Below are 16,893 nucleotides of genomic sequence, written 5' to 3'. Positions count from 1 at the left end.
TTGTATTAAAAATAAAATTAATTACAATCGTTTAGCAATGCATGATATTGCTGAAATATTAGCAAATTGCATGAAATAAGTAAAGCTCAGGTTTATTTGTCTTTGTTTCTACTGCGACTGGCGTAGTCGATGGCTTAAAAGTTACTAGAAATAACGAAATATTTTGTAAATAAAACGCGAAGTCCAAAAAAGTAAAATTTAACACTAGCGAAGAAATAAAACAAAAACTTCCATTAAACATTATTAATGTATTATTTCCAATTAAACAAAACTGTAAACAACATATTACAATTTCAATGAACATTTAAAAAAATAACAGATAATTAAATTTGTCTATGAATACAGATAACTTTTTTATTTGGAGACTTAAAAATTCAATCAGTATAATAAAAAATGCATGTTTTTTTTAATATAAATTTAAACAAGTTTTTACATATAATATTATACAAAGCTAAAGAGTTTGTTTGTTACTAGGTTTCTGACGGTACGATAAAAAAAAAGTTTGTGCTAATTAAATTTATTGCTACAGATTAAACTCATTCCACGAATACTGTCAGCGGAGTAACGTTTAACGCTAGACCACTCAAATTTATTTAATAACCGATTAAATTAATTACACAATCGACTTTATTTGGTTTAATTTGTTGACAGCACATCACTATTTCGAATGTCCTGAATTGACACAGCACCATTTAAATGTATTGTCTATGGTATACATTTTAAAGCTTTTCAGTTTTCGTGATCGGGAAAAACTTCTCCTTTTTTATTTTCACCATCAAATGATTATCTGGATTATGTACTTTATCCATATGCTTTTTTAATTCATGATTCCTAACGAAACTCGCGTGGCACTCTGTGCACTGGAGCCGAGCGCCTCTATTGTGTCTACGTTTAGCGTGTTCCGATCTCCGCGACGACGATATAAACTTTTCGCCGCAATCCTGACATTCGTACGGCCTCTCACCCGTATGCCTTCGTCTATGGTACACGGCGGCCATCTTGGATACTAATTTCGCGCCACAGATATCACATTCGAAGTTCCTGACGCGCGTGTGCACAACCGAATGTTCGGCCAAACGCGCCGGTGTGTAAAAACGCTTGCCGCACCATTGACACTGATGTGGTCGTATATCCATATGTATCCACAGTATATGGTTCTTTAGCTGGGGGCGCGAGTGGTACGTTTTATTACAATAATCACAGGTGAACGTTGCCGGATCCCGAACGTTCGATCTCTTATTCCTCGGTATCGTTTTCAAGTCCGGTTTAGCGTTCGGTTCGCATTTCGACCTGTGCTCCCTGTAACAGCCGCGGTTCGCGAACTGCGCGCCACAAGCGCGGCACGTCCTCACTGCGTGCATTTGTAAGTGCACTTCGAACGAGCCCGGCCTCTGGAATGTTCTCCCGCAATCGGCGCACGTCAATACACCTGGCCCGTGACACTTCTTCACGTGTCGCTTCCGTTCCATCTCACTTTTGAAGAGCATTGGACATTCCGTACATAAGAACATATCAGTCTTATGGATCTTTGCCATATGATCGTGCATCTCTTTCCCTCTTATCACCATCGCGCCACACAGCCAGCACGCCTCTTTCTGGCCGCTGTTACGCAGATGCATATTCAAGTAGTACGGACTGAGAAAACTTTTCCCGCAGTCCGTGCAGCTGCACGAGGGTCCGGCCCGGGGGTGTCTCGGGTGACGAGGTTTCCTCTCTATTAGAATCTTCCTCGCTACGAATCTGTTCGTGAGATGGTCCAGTAGATCCTTCGCGTTACCCTCGAAGTTATTGACGGTGTGGATTAATAGGTTATCGCGTACGATCGCGTAGATAGATTTCTGGGACGTCGTCAAAGTGGGGACCGTTTGAAGCGACTGTACGCAGTTCGTCCACAGCTTCTCTGACTTTCGTACAAATACTCGGAACTCGTACGATGCGATCGCTACACTCGTACAGGATATACAAAAACCCTTTGGGAATAAATATTCTTCTTGCGGCTGAAACAAACGAAAATATATGTTATATTTAAAGTAATATTGAAACGTCTATAATAGTTGATAGAAACTCAATCTGATCCGAAAATTTTGGACGTAAAATTTGCTTTTATGTACATTCTATTCTCGACAAGAGTCGAGATGGCCCAGTGGTTAGAACGCATGCATCTTAACCGATGATTGCGGGTTCAAACCTAGGCAAGCACCATGATTCATGTGCTTAATTTGTCTTTATAATTCATCTCGTGCTCAGCGGTGAAGGAAAACATCGTGAGGAAACCTGCATGTGACAAATTTCATAGAAATTCTGCCATTTTTTATTCTTTATTAATATTCATTATTAATTTGCGAAAGAATTGTTTTTACATTTTCGTAGCTGATAACGAAACATTGAAAGTAAATTTAAAAGAGATATAAATAGTTTAGTGAAATAGTGTTGTATTATAAATCAAGACATGAATTACATCAATTAATGTTCGTAATGTAAAATATATCAGAGCTATTACCAAATCGCATGAAAGACTTAAATCTAATATTTATTTATCCTTATTCCTACTGTCATTGGAATACAATGCCTATGTATATCTAAGGGATATCCATAACGTAGCAGGGCTTATTGCCAGTATCATACATTTTTTAGTTATTGAAATTGTCGGCAATTCCTTTCGCTATATTATATCTGTATCGGTATACTCCGAACCGGGTATTAGAAATAAATATAAATAGAAGAAGCCACTTGCGTAAAGTTTGTCTTATTTCATCCCTATGTGACATTTATACCAACCTTCTTAAACCTCCTTAATTTGATTACCACTCAACAAATGCGCAGATTTGTAATGTTTCTTCAGTTCAAACGGCCTAACGAACCTAGCCTCGCATTGGTCACAACCGTGAGCCATCTCCTTGCTCCTGTGCCGTCTCTTGATGTGATCCAACCTCCTCGAGGCTGACAGGAACCTGTCACCACACACCCCGCACTCGTACGGCTTTTCGCCGGAATGTATCCTCTGATGCATGTTGAAACCGAGCTCTGTGAGCATCTTCGCGCCGCAGAAACATTGGTAGACCTTCCTCTCCGTTTTGTGGATGAGCTCATGGGCTTTGTGGTGATTTTTCGTCGAGCTACGTTTCCCGCATATCTGACAAACGTACGGCAGAACGTTCAAATGTTTCTGAACGATGTGAACTTTCAACGAAGGCTTCTTAGTGTAAATATTACCGCAGTCATTGCATTCGTATATACCCTCCGCTGTGTGTTTCGAACCGTCGCAGTGCTTCCTGTGATGAGTGTAACATTTCCTGTTTTCAAAACTTGCGTTACAGGATGTACAGTTGAACAGGGTGTGCGTGTACATGTGGGCACGGAGAGATCTCTCGTTTTTGAAGCCATTCTTACATATTTTACACTGATACGAGCTATCGCCGTGTAATGATATCTTGTGATTTTCCAATTCAAATTGGTCATCGAATAATTTCTCGCAAATATTGCAGTTCAACACAAACTTAGCGTGAGCTTTATTCAAATGCCGCGCCAAATGTTCTCTCGGCAAAATCTTCCCGCAGAGAGTGCAGGCGCGTTTTTTCGTACTCAGCAAATGACGATTCAAGAAATAGGGAACCGTGAAATCTTTGCCACAATCCTTGCAATTATAAACGTTATCGACATGATTTTTCTTATATTTCGATTTCGTTTTCTTTTTCTTCGAACCGATGAGAGAGTTGAGTCTATCGATCGCGTCCGTTGTGCGCTTGTTTTCAACACTATCCCTTATCAAGGTGTTACAGCCGATGTACAATGTCCTATCTTTGCTTGTCGGCTGAAATTTCGTTTTAGACAGTAACAGTGTCGTCTTTCTCCAGTGCTTGTTCGATTCCAGACATAGCTGTTTGAACTGCCACCCACAGATGGCGCTGTTCGTGCAGTTGCAGCACAGGCCCGTGGGTAGTTCAATTTCCTCCTCGACCTGAAACCATGCGAGCAATCAGTCTTCTTTCTTCTCTATCTTTGATTCTATTCGTGTTAAATTCTTCCATTTGTGGCTTGTTAAATCTTTTATTATCTCTATATAGTCAGTAATTAACAAAACAAAATTTCAGTAAGATTATTTTTTATTTTACATTTAATTTACATACTAGATAACAATTGACGTAACAATTTCAAGATTTCTACAACAGTTTGTAAGAATAGTTAGCATTTAAATAATTTCGTGTATATTTGTTTTTAACTCAAGCTCCACAGCTGCATATTAGTTTTATCTGTGATTGCACAGACTAATAATTTCTCAAGTCAATCCAAGTATAAGATCACTTTGAATTAATGTTTGTAATGATTATAAAAGTCACATAAATATATAATTTTTTATATGTAAACTTGCTACAATTTTCACTTATTAGTCAATTGCATAGCATTTTACAGCTTTAAAATAAATATATATACAATTTTGTGTCTTTTACCATTCTACAGTATACCTCAACATACAATAATATTTAAGTACAATATAAAATAATGAGGTTACACATATTAATAAAATTAATTTATAAATTTACATTTTATTCCATGTAATTTTATACACAATCTGTATTTAGTCCATTCAGCCAAATTAGTTCAATCGTTTTACAATTCTTCTATTAACTTATTTGGTTCACCACTGTAAACTTTGAACATGACCGATGGGTCTGGTACTGTTACATTTTGATGTTTCCGGCTATGATGTAGCAGCCCACGGCACGAATCGAATTTATCGTGGCACACTTGGCACTCAAACTGCGATTGTGTCCCATCTCCTTCATCATTGTGAACTGCTTTTAAATGCTTCTTTAACCTGTATGGCAGCCGAAACTTCGCTGGACACAAATGGCACGCTTGCTTCAATACTATATCCGAGCTTTTGTGGACTCTACGTATATGTTCTGACCTTCTGGAAGACGCTGAAAATGTTTCACCACAGATGTCACATGCGTACGGTCTCTCTCCTGTGTGGAGACGTAAGTGTTGAATGTATCCTAGTCGAGTCTTGAGAACTATACTACAATGCTGACATGTGTACGATGGATCTGACTCATGTTTTTTGACATGCTGTGTCATATGTGCTGCTGCGAGGAACTTTCCGCAGTAGACACAGGGTCGGTGGGTGTTCTTCATATGAACGATTTGTATATGCGCAGCGACAAACTTTTTCCCTGCAAACTTCTTCCCACAGTGATCACATATGCATTCCTTGGCCGCACTCCCACGGAGACCAACTTTTATGTTCCTCTTGCTGTTTTCATTCTTAACGTCTACGGTAACTTTATTCTTTGTATGATGAGTGTCTTCTCTGTTCCTGTCTAAATTACAACATTCCTTCACATGGTAAACATAGCAAGTTTGATTGCGGAACAATTTATCGCAGCTCGGACAACTTTTCGGTCTGTGTACTGAGACGTGTGCATGATAAGCGTTCGATGATTGGAAATTCCGTCCACATTCAATACACGTACATGCTCCTCGAGTGTGTGCCTTCGTTAAATGTCTAATATATTGATTATGAGAATAAAGCAAAGCCGGGCATTTTTTGCAATCATACGGATTCTTTTTATGAACATCTAACATGTGCGTAACCAAATCATTACGTAACATAATTTTTGAGCAAATATGGCAAGCACGTTTGAGATCCGTTGATTCTTTTAAGTGGTGACTTAATTGATGGCTATACTGAAATTCTTTCCCACAGTTCGGACACTTGCATAATGATAAATGATTATCTTTTTTAACGACATTCGTTTGCGGTTTTATGTGTGCGGTTAGTCTTTGAGCAGCTGAATTTATACCAAATGAATCTTCAGACATGTCATCATTAATGATAGTCATCTGGCTTTTGTCTATGATGGCAAACATTGTTTTGATTTTCTCATTACATAGCCCCGGTAAGTTTTGTAAGAGTTGAATGGTTAAGTCCCACTGGCTGATTGCATGGTGGCATAGAGTTCTGAATTCCGCTGCGTTTAAAGCGCATTTCGAGCATTCTGGACACACTCCGGCTGGCAGGTCTCCGTCTGTGTCCAGCTGCATCTGTAACCACCATTCTAGTCAAAAGGCCACAATATTTTCAATATCCCTCATTTACAATATAAGACTAAACTATTCATACCTTATTTTTTACTATAGTAACATTTATCTTTTAATAATAACATAGCTTTTTCCTAAGTGACACTAGATGTCGCTGATAATGTTTGACAGACATTGCGTACTATTTTTGCATTTACAATGTAACAATAATCTAATTAAAAACCTGTACACATAGTTAATATTATTTTATTATTTGTATAATTTCATTTGATATATTCAAGGCACTTACAAATAAATATAACTTAAATGCTATTAAATCGCAGACCGCCATTTTGGTAAAACGAAACACAATAGCGTTCCGTTATCCGCAGAAGTAATTATAAATATTATGATGGCATGTAAACATACCTGGATTCCGGTAACAGTCTCCAGGAGCTCGGAAAGCGTTACAGGTCTTTCACCGTCCATTATAACCGTGTCGTTTAAATGTACTTGTCCTTCTGTAGTATCTCCCATACATATTCGGCACCTATTTACACCGTCACCGCGAACTACGTGCGATACTAGGGCCTTTACGTCCACTTGTCGTGACATGGTAGTTGATTTTCACTTAAAACGTTTTATTGTCTTTCCAGTTTTCAATATAATTCATGAGAAATTACACATGCGGTAACCAATTCGGCAGGACAAGCGAAATATAAAATATATCATAATTGTCAATTGTCAAAATCAAATTTTACCGTCATAGACAATTAATCTACTCTATTTTTTGTCGTGTGTCACTTTGTGGAGTCTTTGGAATATCATGCAGAATCAATTTTTGTTATTATTATTGATATTTTTAATTTTGTTCGTTATTACTTTTAAAAAAAGCTACTAAATTAAACAAAAACATCTTATAAAAATCATCATCAATCAGTTTTTTTTCATTAATTTATTTTGAACAATTTTGCTCTTCATCCTACCTTTTTTAATCGATTATGTTAATCGATACCATCATAAAGAAAAAGTCATTTGACTTTCGTCACTTATAGTTGCTCTTTTAGTCTGTGGGTTTGTTTTGGTTTAAAAATAGAGAGATATTCAAGATGGTAAATTAATTTATTTTTTCTAATGTAATCGATTAACAATTTATCTTAAAAAGCATTTCATTTCATTTTAAGACGTGTTAACTTGTTGTTTATCAAATTATTTTCTTTATTATCATTGTACTTTTCGGTGAAATTTCAATCGAAACAATAGGTTAATTCTCGAGAAGTTTCAGTAATAATTTCGTTTTATTTAAAATATTAGTTTATTTCCAACAAAATTCGTAATAAACAACTTAAAAGATATAATCATAAGTAATATTTATATCTTTTATCTCCCTTTTCATTTAAAATACGATGACTAATTCGACCGTAAAAGGTTTGTTCTTTTGGAGTTTTACTAATTTTATATTAAAAAGCACTCTTTAAATTCATTAAATAATGTATTTTTCGCTATTGTAATTCGTATAGTGACAAATTTAACATTCATAATGAAGTAATATCACTATAAAATCAACTTTTAAATTCAGATGTTTTTTGACAATGATGGCCGATAATTATAAATACGAAAAAATTTAACTTTTATCCATACAAAATAAACTAAAATTGAAATGAACCTATTTAGGTATTTTTGTTATTCATTTAAATGTTTTATATATTAATAATGCATAGTTTTGATGTAAATAGTAATAACCTATCAGTCTTAAAAATGTATTTTTTTAAGGCGGTTGGCATGCTATTTTTACTAAGAGATTAAGAATATACTTTAAGTTATTTAAGTAACAGTGATGAAAAGAAAAAGAGGCTAGGTTGAGACCTTCCCTGTCGCGGTGCTTAATTGTAATTTAACCCATACAGGTTTCGTCATGAGGTTTTCACTACCAAGCAAACGCAAATTTTGTAGATGATGATTTGAGTTGCTTAAGATTTATATGTTAATTTTTTTATAGAATATACAAAAATGATATTGGTGTTATTTGATATTGAAAGAAATATTGTGTATAAGTATCTTGTTACTGCTTAAGTATCCTTAGTGTTAAATCACCATTATAATAGGAAATATGTTGATGTTTTTTTCAGCAACCACAGATCCTAGTGCTGAAGGAAGGGACGGATCAGTCCCAGGGCCGCCCGCAGCTTATCTCCAATATCAATGCCTGTCAACTCGTCGTAGATGCAGTAAGTATGTTCATTATTTTATTCGTATATTGTTGTTATGCCTGACTTCAATCTCACCTGATGTTCAATGCTTCTATGGTGGATTGATATGGTCTAAATGGTCATTCAAGTATTAAATAAGTATTAATGCTGTAAATAGAACATTCTCTTTAATTTGAGGTACATTTTTTTTTATATATCATGAATTGGGCAGAGCTCATCAACTTTCAGGCACTGCTTCCTTAAACAGATAGTATCTGTAATAGTGTTTAATGCTATTGCAATAATTTTGTTTGATAGATAGATAGTATTTTATGTTGATTGTTTTTTATCAAAACAGTTGTGGACTAAGTACATAACTATAATTAATATCAACAATTACTGCACATGATTTTGGGCAGAACTGTTTGATTTCAATTATAAAAGCAATTTATTTAGCAGCATGAGTCATAAGTATTCTTGAACTGTGTAGTAGAAAAATTCTAGGCTTCTCAAGTAATTATGTAGTCGAGAGTGCCGAGGGTCTTCACTTGTACCCATGTTTTGTGTTGGCTATTATAAAATGCTTTAATTTCACTGTCCCACTTGGTATTCATTCTACGATTTAGCTTATGTAATACTTGAATTATTAAATACTGCTAAAGTAATGCTGTAGTTTTGTCAGGCAACATTATATTGTAATTGTTACGTACAATGATTACATTCGTTCCAATTTCTGAAGCAATGATTGAAATTGAATGATATAATGAGACTGTGTGTATATTGCATTTCAATACATTACTTTGCCTATTTATAAACGAAATGTTCTTCACGTCCAGGTTCGTACAACTCTGGGCCCTCGTGGTATGGACAAATTGATTGTCGATCACAATGGAAAAGCAGTTATATCGAACGATGGTGCTACTATTATGAAGGTATGTTTAATTATTTAAAACATCATTATTCCTATTTTTTTACTGTATATGTCTATACTAATGCTATAAATATGAAATTAACAGTCATTCTTAAACTAATAAATAGATTTTTATGATCAAAATTGAAGTAGGCATAGTCTCTGGGTATTTTTTGTTGTCAGATTTAAATTTTTCACAATTAGAGTAAGTTGCATTATGTCTTAGACAACGTAAGTGGATAAGAGATATTTGTATTAAATAATTAATAAATAATAATATAATAGGGTTAGTTAATCAGAATATAAAAATAATTAAACTATATTTCATTGTATTTAGCTTCAATGCCTTTACCATACCATGTGCTTTATCAATTATATTAAACAAAAAATTTCCTTCCACAGCTGTTAGATATTGTCCACCCAGCAGCTAAAACATTGGTCGATATCGCCAAGTCTCAAGATGCTGAGGTAACTGGTGTTCTATTTTTGAGTATAATGTTATACATTTCATTACCCTTTATAAGTTTATTCAAAGTGAGTATCTTGTCTACTTTGCGAGCCAGTAGACGAGACAGCCAGTCTCTCTTGCTATTGAAATTAAAAAATAACTTCACATTCCCTCATATATGATTATAATAAACGGATCCAATTTCCGAATGTATTTGTTGACATAACGTTTAATGATATTCCACAATGATTATTTAAATATTGCTGTCATTGTGTAGATATTATATTTGGTTTCAATATTTCAGGTCGGTGATGGTACCACCTCTGTGGTGATTCTCGCTGGTGAGCTGTTGAAGAGGTTGAAACCGTTTGTTGAAGAAGGCAAGTGATGTTATTATACACATATAATGTAGGTACAATTAGGCTTAAGACGAGCTATAAGATACCCTCAGGTTTCTTAGGCCTTTTTTCTTCTGATAAATATCTTGCCAATGATTAAAAACAATGGATACGATTGCTGAACCAACTGTGTGGTTTATGATAGTAGACATGAGGCCCCTCATCGCACATCTTATTTATATTATAATTAGTTAAAATTCTAATTCAGTATGACGTATCAGGTGTTCACCCGAGGATCATCGTCCGCGCCGTGAGGACAGCAGGCCAGTTGGCTGTGGACAGAGTCAAGGAGTTGGCTGTCAAGATTGAGAACAGGTCCCCCGAGGAACAGAGGTAATATTGTTTGTGAGATTCATTCGATTCTATTTTTATACATATAGTACACTATTGTCGCACGCGGTTTAGCAGGAGTTTTAGAACTTGGCGACCATTCATTTATTACGTAAGATAATTGACACTAGTTTTTAGGGGAGGGGCCTTCTATAACAAGAAAAACAAATAATAGGCCTCCTCCCTCTCCCCTGTTTAATATTTATTACGTAAGAATTTAAGGGAAAAAAATAATACACCTTTGGTTTATTTTAATGTTAATCGTTTAATGTTACCATTTTTTTTAATTTTCATTTCTAATTTCAAAGCTTCTAAAGATACGGTACTCGAGCGAACCTCGTAAACCACACGGTTTGAACAATAATTTAAACTTGCGCATATTTTTGATCTCGCGTAACAACTATCGAAACTCCTTCCCACCCCCCTTTAAGATAACAGAAGTCATGTTCGAACCCCGTCACCCCTAAAACGCCTTACGTCATAAATGAATGGCAGATATATTATACACCTTAAAAAAAAGGCAGGGAAGGATCCCTGAGTTCAAACATGTTTTAAACCAAATTTCATCATATTTTACAAAGACCCATAACTACAAAAACGAATATTATCTATGATTAAAACAACGGATCCAATTACTGAATACTCTGTGGACAGACGAGGAATGAGATGATATCACCATAAATTATGCAAAGTTAATGTAAACACAATATGCTTAATAGTAAATGTTACTTCAAGGGAACTTCTGAGCAAATGCGCATCAACAGCGATGTCTTCAAAGCTGATCCACCAGCAGAAGGGTCACTTTTCCAAAATGGTGGTCGATGCTGTCCTGTCATTAGATGCTCCCCTCTTGCCCCTGGATATGATCGGTGAGTTTGATTAAACATTATAGTTACACTAATTGTTGATTGAATATGTTGCCGATGATTAAAACAAACGGATCCAATTTCTGAGAAGGCTGTGAGGATCATTGTATTTAAAATGAGGCAATGTTAAATAATAAGAAATCAAAACTAATAAAATTATCAAAGGGACATAACATCTTAGTTCCCAAGGTTTTTTTGGCGATGTCAAGACAGATTATGATGTTATGTTCATTAATGTTGTGTTGAGTGTCTGAACAAGAAATACACTTGTTACTAGTGCAATCTGAGATCAGTAATGGTAACTAAGAGATAGAAGTATCTACAAACAATATTAAATTTCGAGTAATTAAATAACCAACAAAACTGAAATGGTCAAATTTAATGAATCCATTGTGCGTGACCAGGGATCAAGAAAGTGGCCGGAGGTGCGCTCGAGGACTCGTTCCTGGTGGCGGGCGTGGCCTTCAAGAAGACGTTCTCGTACGCCGGCTTCGAGATGCAGCCGAAGAGCTACACCGACTGCAAGATTGCTCTGCTCAACATTGAACTAGAGCTTAAGGCTGAGCGGGACAACGCGGAGGTGAGTCGTTTGCTCACGTGGCTAAGCTTTCATATTAATGGTTACTGTGGGAAATGGAACTAAATATAAAAATGCCACCAGCTTTACCCCATGGAATCGCAATTCCTCAAATTTGACAATAGGCTATTTGACAATACGAAAAATTAATTGTGAATTATTGTAACCAGTGTATATTATGAGTTTAAAAATGGTTATTTACTAACGAAACTTGAAAATAATATTTAATTTATTGAAAAATCAATAAATAAAAATGCATTTTTTCAATCGTTTGTCACGTGACACAAAATGCTCCTGATTGGTCGGGTTTATGATGAAGCCACTTTCTTGTAAACCTTGCTTTTCTACTATATGTACCACGGATTAAAATACAGCAAAGTGACGTCACCAACCCCATTGCAGCGCCATATTGTCCAAGTAGCGTTTTCGCGCGTTATATAAATATGGAATTTTTAATATGATATTTTTCGGCAAATATGTACTAGAAATAAAAAAATCAACTTTTGCTGGGTTCCTTAACCTCTACTAAATAATATAAAATGGATTTTAAAAACCAGTCAAATAGCCTATTTTCAGCTCAATGTAAGAGATATTTAAACTTTAAAAGTGAATTATTATTCTGGAATCAGTGAAGTGAGAGATATAACGTTTCCAGGTGCGCGTCGACAACGTGAAGGAGTACCAGAAGGTCGTGGACGCGGAGTGGCAGATCCTGTACGACAAGCTGGCGGCGCTGCACGCGAGCGGCGCGCAGGTGGTGCTGAGCAAGCTGCCCATCGGCGACGTGGCCACGCAGTACTTCGCCGACCGCGACATGTTCTGCGCCGGCCGCGTGACGGACGAGGACCTGCGGCGCACGCAGCGCGCGTGCGGCGGCGCCGTGCTCAGCTCCGTGCGCGACCTGGCGCCCGCCGCGCTCGGCGCCTGCGCGCGCTTCGACGAGCGCCAGGTGGGCGGCGAGCGATACAACATCTTCACGGGTGAGAGCTAGCCTATAACCTCTCGTTTGTTGAAACACCGCCTCCCGGTATAAACACATTTTGGCCGCAACTGTTGACATACCGGGAGCCGGTGTGGCTAAGTGTGTTCTGTTATTCGCTCTGAAGTACCCTTTGTTGAAAGTTTATATATTAGCTATGATTGAGTATTTATATAGAAATGGTTGAAAGTGAATAAAGATTATTCAATTTACAATAAGATTCATAACTTGAATTGACTTGATTCGTACTAAATACGGAGAAAATCTAGTTACAATAAAAGTCTGTCTCAAAATTGGGCTGTCTGTTGACCATACCGGCTCCCGGTATAACAGGTAACACAAGGTGGGCTAATGTCATTTAACATACGAAAGGTTAACATACACTATGCTCCTTACCCCTCTATGTAATACCGTTTCCTAATCCCTTCCCTTTTTCTCCTATCAGGTTACAGTAAAGAAAACGCGCCCGAGGGTAAGATGTATTCCTATGAGATCATAGTAGTGATTGTTATATAGGCGTTATATTGCTAAAATTGTACCCATTTTCTATCTAGGCATCAATCCATCCATCCAACACATCTATGTTGAATTTATTTATTTTCTGAGTGTGACGTACAGTCGGGGTAAAAAAAGGTTTGTCAAAAGAAAAGGAGCTTGTGAAATATTTGAATGTTCTTGCTAATTATAAGAATAATTAGCAAGAACATTCAAACTCTGCCGTCTATTTCTTTATTCATAACAGATTAATAAATTGTTATTTACTACACCGAGAATTTCGGGAACTGGATTCGCTAAGACTGTTTGTTTTATAATCAGTTTTTAGAATTCATTCATCATCATTCATGTTCCACAAACAGTTGGTTAACAAAAGTAGCTACCAAAGACATTGGTCATATATTTACTTTCAGTAAATATTGTAGGTAATAACTATCGAATATTAATCATCAATTTTTGGTCACGTTAAAAGTTTTTTTATGCACACAGGTTGTCCCGCTGCCAAGACATGCACAATGATACTCCGCGGTGGAGCTGAACAGTTCCTGGAAGAGACGGAGAGGTCTCTGCACGACGCCATCATGATCGTGAGGCGTACCATCAAGAATGACGCTGTTGTCGCTGGTGAGTTGAGTGGCAGGCAGACTGCCAACAACTCATTAAATTATTTCCCACACAGTCTATGCAGCGAGCATGGTATTTGAAATATGTCTGTATTGCCCTTAATTATATTGAGTAATTGATGATAACATAACCAGAAAATGTCCAAATTCCCATACATAGATCTTAAAGCTTGTTGAACAAAATGTTGTACCGTGCAATTTGCTTGGGACTCAGTACAGTTGTGTACGGTCGGGGTAAGAAAAGGTTTGTCACATCAAGATCTATTTTCGTGTGCTCAGTATGAGCGATAATCTTCATTACCGAAGGCTTTCTTACTCTGGCTGTACTTAATCTATTGACGTAAAGTATCAACAATGTCACAAAACATCCAGCGATCTCACAAAGCAAAGCTGGTCCTGTAAGTTTACTGTTGTTATACAAAAAGTAAACCTTGTATGTCCAATCGCGTCGTCACTGGAACGTATGTCCGCAGGCGGCGGCGCCATCGACATGGAGATCTCGAAGCACCTGCGCGACTACTCGAAGTCGATCGCGGGCAAGGAGCAGCTGCTGATCGCGGCCGTCGCGCGCGCCTTCGAGGCGATCCCGCGCCAGCTCTGCGACAACGCCGGCTTCGACGCCACCAACCTGCTCAACAAGCTGCGCCAGAAGCACCACCAGGGTGAGCCTGCCCTGTCCGATCGTACCGCATTCGCTCGTTCGACAAAAAAAAATCCACAGATATTTTTAACTTTGCCGTTTGATAAATGTAAATCATTTGTAAAAAATACGTCAAGATTATGCAGACGATAAAAAAGCGTAGAATTAATACTTCGACGGGTCTCAAGAACAAAATCGTATCTGCGAAATTCCTACTTTACAGTGTGATGGCTTAAAGTTTTGTAAAACAATGTTTATGAATAATTTCGTTTGATGAATAAATTTCGAAGGTTTTTTGATCAAAGGTCATTCAATCAAATCAAACACACTACCGTGTAGTTAATGTTATACAGGTTAATAATTAACAATAAAGTCGATTTTGTCTTTCCATAAGATTTTGTTCTTGGGACCTGTCGACTTGTTGACTTCCAGGCAGGATATATTACATGCATACACAATTGTAATTAACTAACATTACTGTATTTGTAAATGTTGAAAAAGAGTAACTACTGAGTTTCTTGGCAGTTCTTTTCAGTAGAATCTATCTATAGTTGTTGATTCAAATGTGCTTGTAAAAGCCTTGAATAAAGTATAATTTGTGTTTGATTTTGACTACCTGGGTGACTTATGTGTATGTATGGGACGCTGTCCGCAGGTGAGGTGTGGTTCGGAGTGGACATCCAGAAGGAGGACATCGCTGACAACTTCGCGTCGTGCGTGTGGGAGCCCGCCATCGTCAAGACCAACGCCATCACCGCGGCCTGCGAGGCTGCCGCACAGGTACAGCTTAGCGTATAGCTTGGGAGTTGACACGTAAAGGCTTTAGTACTACTTCTAAACTTTTATTTTGTAATAAAATATTAAATATTCGCGAATATCGAAACCTACCTGTAAACTGACGACATCTTTTCGCATGTTTTACATTTAATTTTTTTATACAGCCAATTAATTATTTTAAATTGCAACAATTTAGCATAAAAATCTATTTTGATTTTCTGTACATCTGTGGCTGGAACTCTTGAAAATTTTCCTCCTATAATCAGTGGGACAAAAATTAGCTTACGCTTTTAATGTATGAGATTCTTTATCTAAAATTACCTCTGTTACCTTATTCAAAAAAATTGTTGAAGATTATTAGTATAACCGCCCGAAGCTGCTAATATTGTACATAATATATTGAAGTGCAATATTGTATGTTTAACAGATCCTCTCAATCGACGAAACGATAAAGAACGTTAAGGGCGGCGGAGACATGCCGGCGCCGGGACGCGGCATGGGCCGGCCGCGCATGGGATAACGCGCCCCACACACACACACACACACACACACACGCTGCGGCGATCTCACGCACTACTCTCGCTATCGCCCGTCTCGCTCACTCGCAACGTTTCATTAATAAACCGTGAATTAAACCTGGTGAATGTAACGTTTCACAAGGATGTTACATCAAGACGTTGCACTGTTACAACTCCAGTTAAATAGTTCGAGCGAGACAGAGCTAAACAAATATAAATAAATAAATACTAATTGTATTTATAATTCCAAACGACGTTTATCTCATCTCTTTCCCGTCTAATAATATAACCTATGTAAGAAAGAGATGGCAATGTCGAAGTATTGTTTTCAATTCTCATTTCATAACGCGTTAACTATATTTGTCAACAAATTGCTCTTATATGCATTTGTTGGCGAATTAAGATGTTACAGTAATATAAACGCATCTTTAATTTTACAAAATGACATTTTGCTTGGCAGTATTGATCAATCGTGAAAACGCGCCCCTGCATGTTAAATTAAATGTAACTTAACAAATATAATTTTATTTTTTTTTGCTGTCTCTACACACTAAGATGCGTTACTTTTGTACGAATGCAGTCGTTACTTGAACGCGCAGGGCCGCGCTTTCATGAGAATACATGTGTGGTCGAACTGTTATTTGCCTTATAAAGTGTGCCGTTGAGTCGGCGAGTGCTAGATTGCGCTAGTTTCACAAATAATACAACCACGCTTCATAAATATTAGACGTTAAGTTATTCTAGATATGGATTTACTAAATTAAAAAGTATTAACTGACATTTTTTGTTTTATTACTAACCTAAGCTATCTTTGAAGTAGAATGCCCTTTAATACTTCAAAATAGCTTAAAATATTTTTCTATGTTTGAAAAGGAACCCCTTATACCCAAGAAAATATATTTCGGTCAATCAAGCAATGTAATTTCAGTAGTTCGTGATGGCCAAAATAATATTATAGTTTTACAATGATGTCTCCAATCTCTATCTTTTGTACAGCTGAGTCATATTTAAAATAAGAAATAGTGTTACATGCCAGTATTAACATCGTGCTCCAGGAAAAAAGTAGGTATATTAAAATGAGATATAATTTATACACATTTATACACGTTCACTGCCACCTAA

At 36.8% G+C, this 16,893-nt stretch overlaps 2 protein-coding genes across 2 annotated transcripts; one reads left to right on the top strand and one right to left on the bottom strand.

The window, feature by feature from the left end:
• Positions 1-332: 332 nt before the first annotated feature.
• On the bottom strand, positions 333-6,774 carry LOC124541345 (zinc finger protein 91-like). The gene is made up of 4 exons (XM_047119197.1): positions 6,451-6,774; positions 4,612-6,045; positions 2,858-3,958; positions 333-1,997 (listed from the first exon to the last, which is right to left on the bottom strand). Exons 1-4 carry the CDS (start codon positions 6,634-6,636, stop codon positions 720-722), a joined length of 3,999 nt encoding a protein of 1,332 aa, XP_046975153.1. The 5' UTR covers positions 6,637-6,774; the 3' UTR covers positions 333-719.
• Positions 6,775-7,055: 281 nt separating this feature from the next.
• LOC124541562 (T-complex protein 1 subunit eta) lies at positions 7,056-16,551 on the top strand. Its single transcript, XM_047119481.1, has 13 exons — positions 7,056-7,133; positions 8,151-8,249; positions 9,047-9,142; positions 9,523-9,588; positions 9,873-9,948; positions 10,188-10,299; positions 11,032-11,165; positions 11,567-11,742; positions 12,395-12,719; positions 13,703-13,837; positions 14,310-14,498; positions 15,132-15,256; positions 15,681-16,551. Exons 1-13 carry the CDS (start codon positions 7,131-7,133, stop codon positions 15,771-15,773), a joined length of 1,629 nt encoding a protein of 542 aa, XP_046975437.1. The 5' UTR covers positions 7,056-7,130; the 3' UTR covers positions 15,774-16,551.
• Positions 16,552-16,893: the final 342 nt, after the last annotated feature.

Source organism: Vanessa cardui, chromosome 28 (genome assembly GCF_905220365.1).
Source record: "Vanessa cardui chromosome 28, ilVanCard2.1, whole genome shotgun sequence".
In the NCBI taxonomy this organism is placed as follows: Eukaryota; Metazoa; Arthropoda; class Insecta; order Lepidoptera; family Nymphalidae; genus Vanessa; species Vanessa cardui.
The sequence above is the reverse complement of the archived record's forward strand: the minus strand, read 5'-3'. Positions and strand labels throughout refer to the sequence as shown.

What these genes read in the sequence shown, in the direction of transcription:
- LOC124541562 (XM_047119481.1), top strand. An exon ending in GTCAACTCGTCGTAGATGCA is followed by an intron (nt 8,250 to 9,046) that starts GTAAGTATGTTC and finishes CTTCACGTCCAG; the next exon opens with GTTCGTACAACTCTGGGCCC. An exon ending in GAATGACGCTGTTGTCGCTG is followed by an intron (nt 13,838 to 14,309) that starts GTGAGTTGAGTG and finishes GTATGTCCGCAG; the next exon opens with GCGGCGGCGCCATCGACATG.
- LOC124541345 (XM_047119197.1), bottom strand. Translation starts at nt 6,636, where the DNA reads ATGTCACGACAAGTGGACGTAAAGGCCCTAGTATCGCACGTAGTTCGC. An exon ending in AGACTGTTACCGGAATCCAG is followed by an intron (nt 6,046 to 6,450) that starts GTATGTTTACAT and finishes TGGTGGTTACAG; the next exon opens with ATGCAGCTGGACACAGACGG. An exon ending in ATAAGTTAATAGAAGAATTG is followed by an intron (nt 3,959 to 4,611) that starts TAAAACGATTGA and finishes GCATGGTTTCAG; the next exon opens with GTCGAGGAGGAAATTGAACT.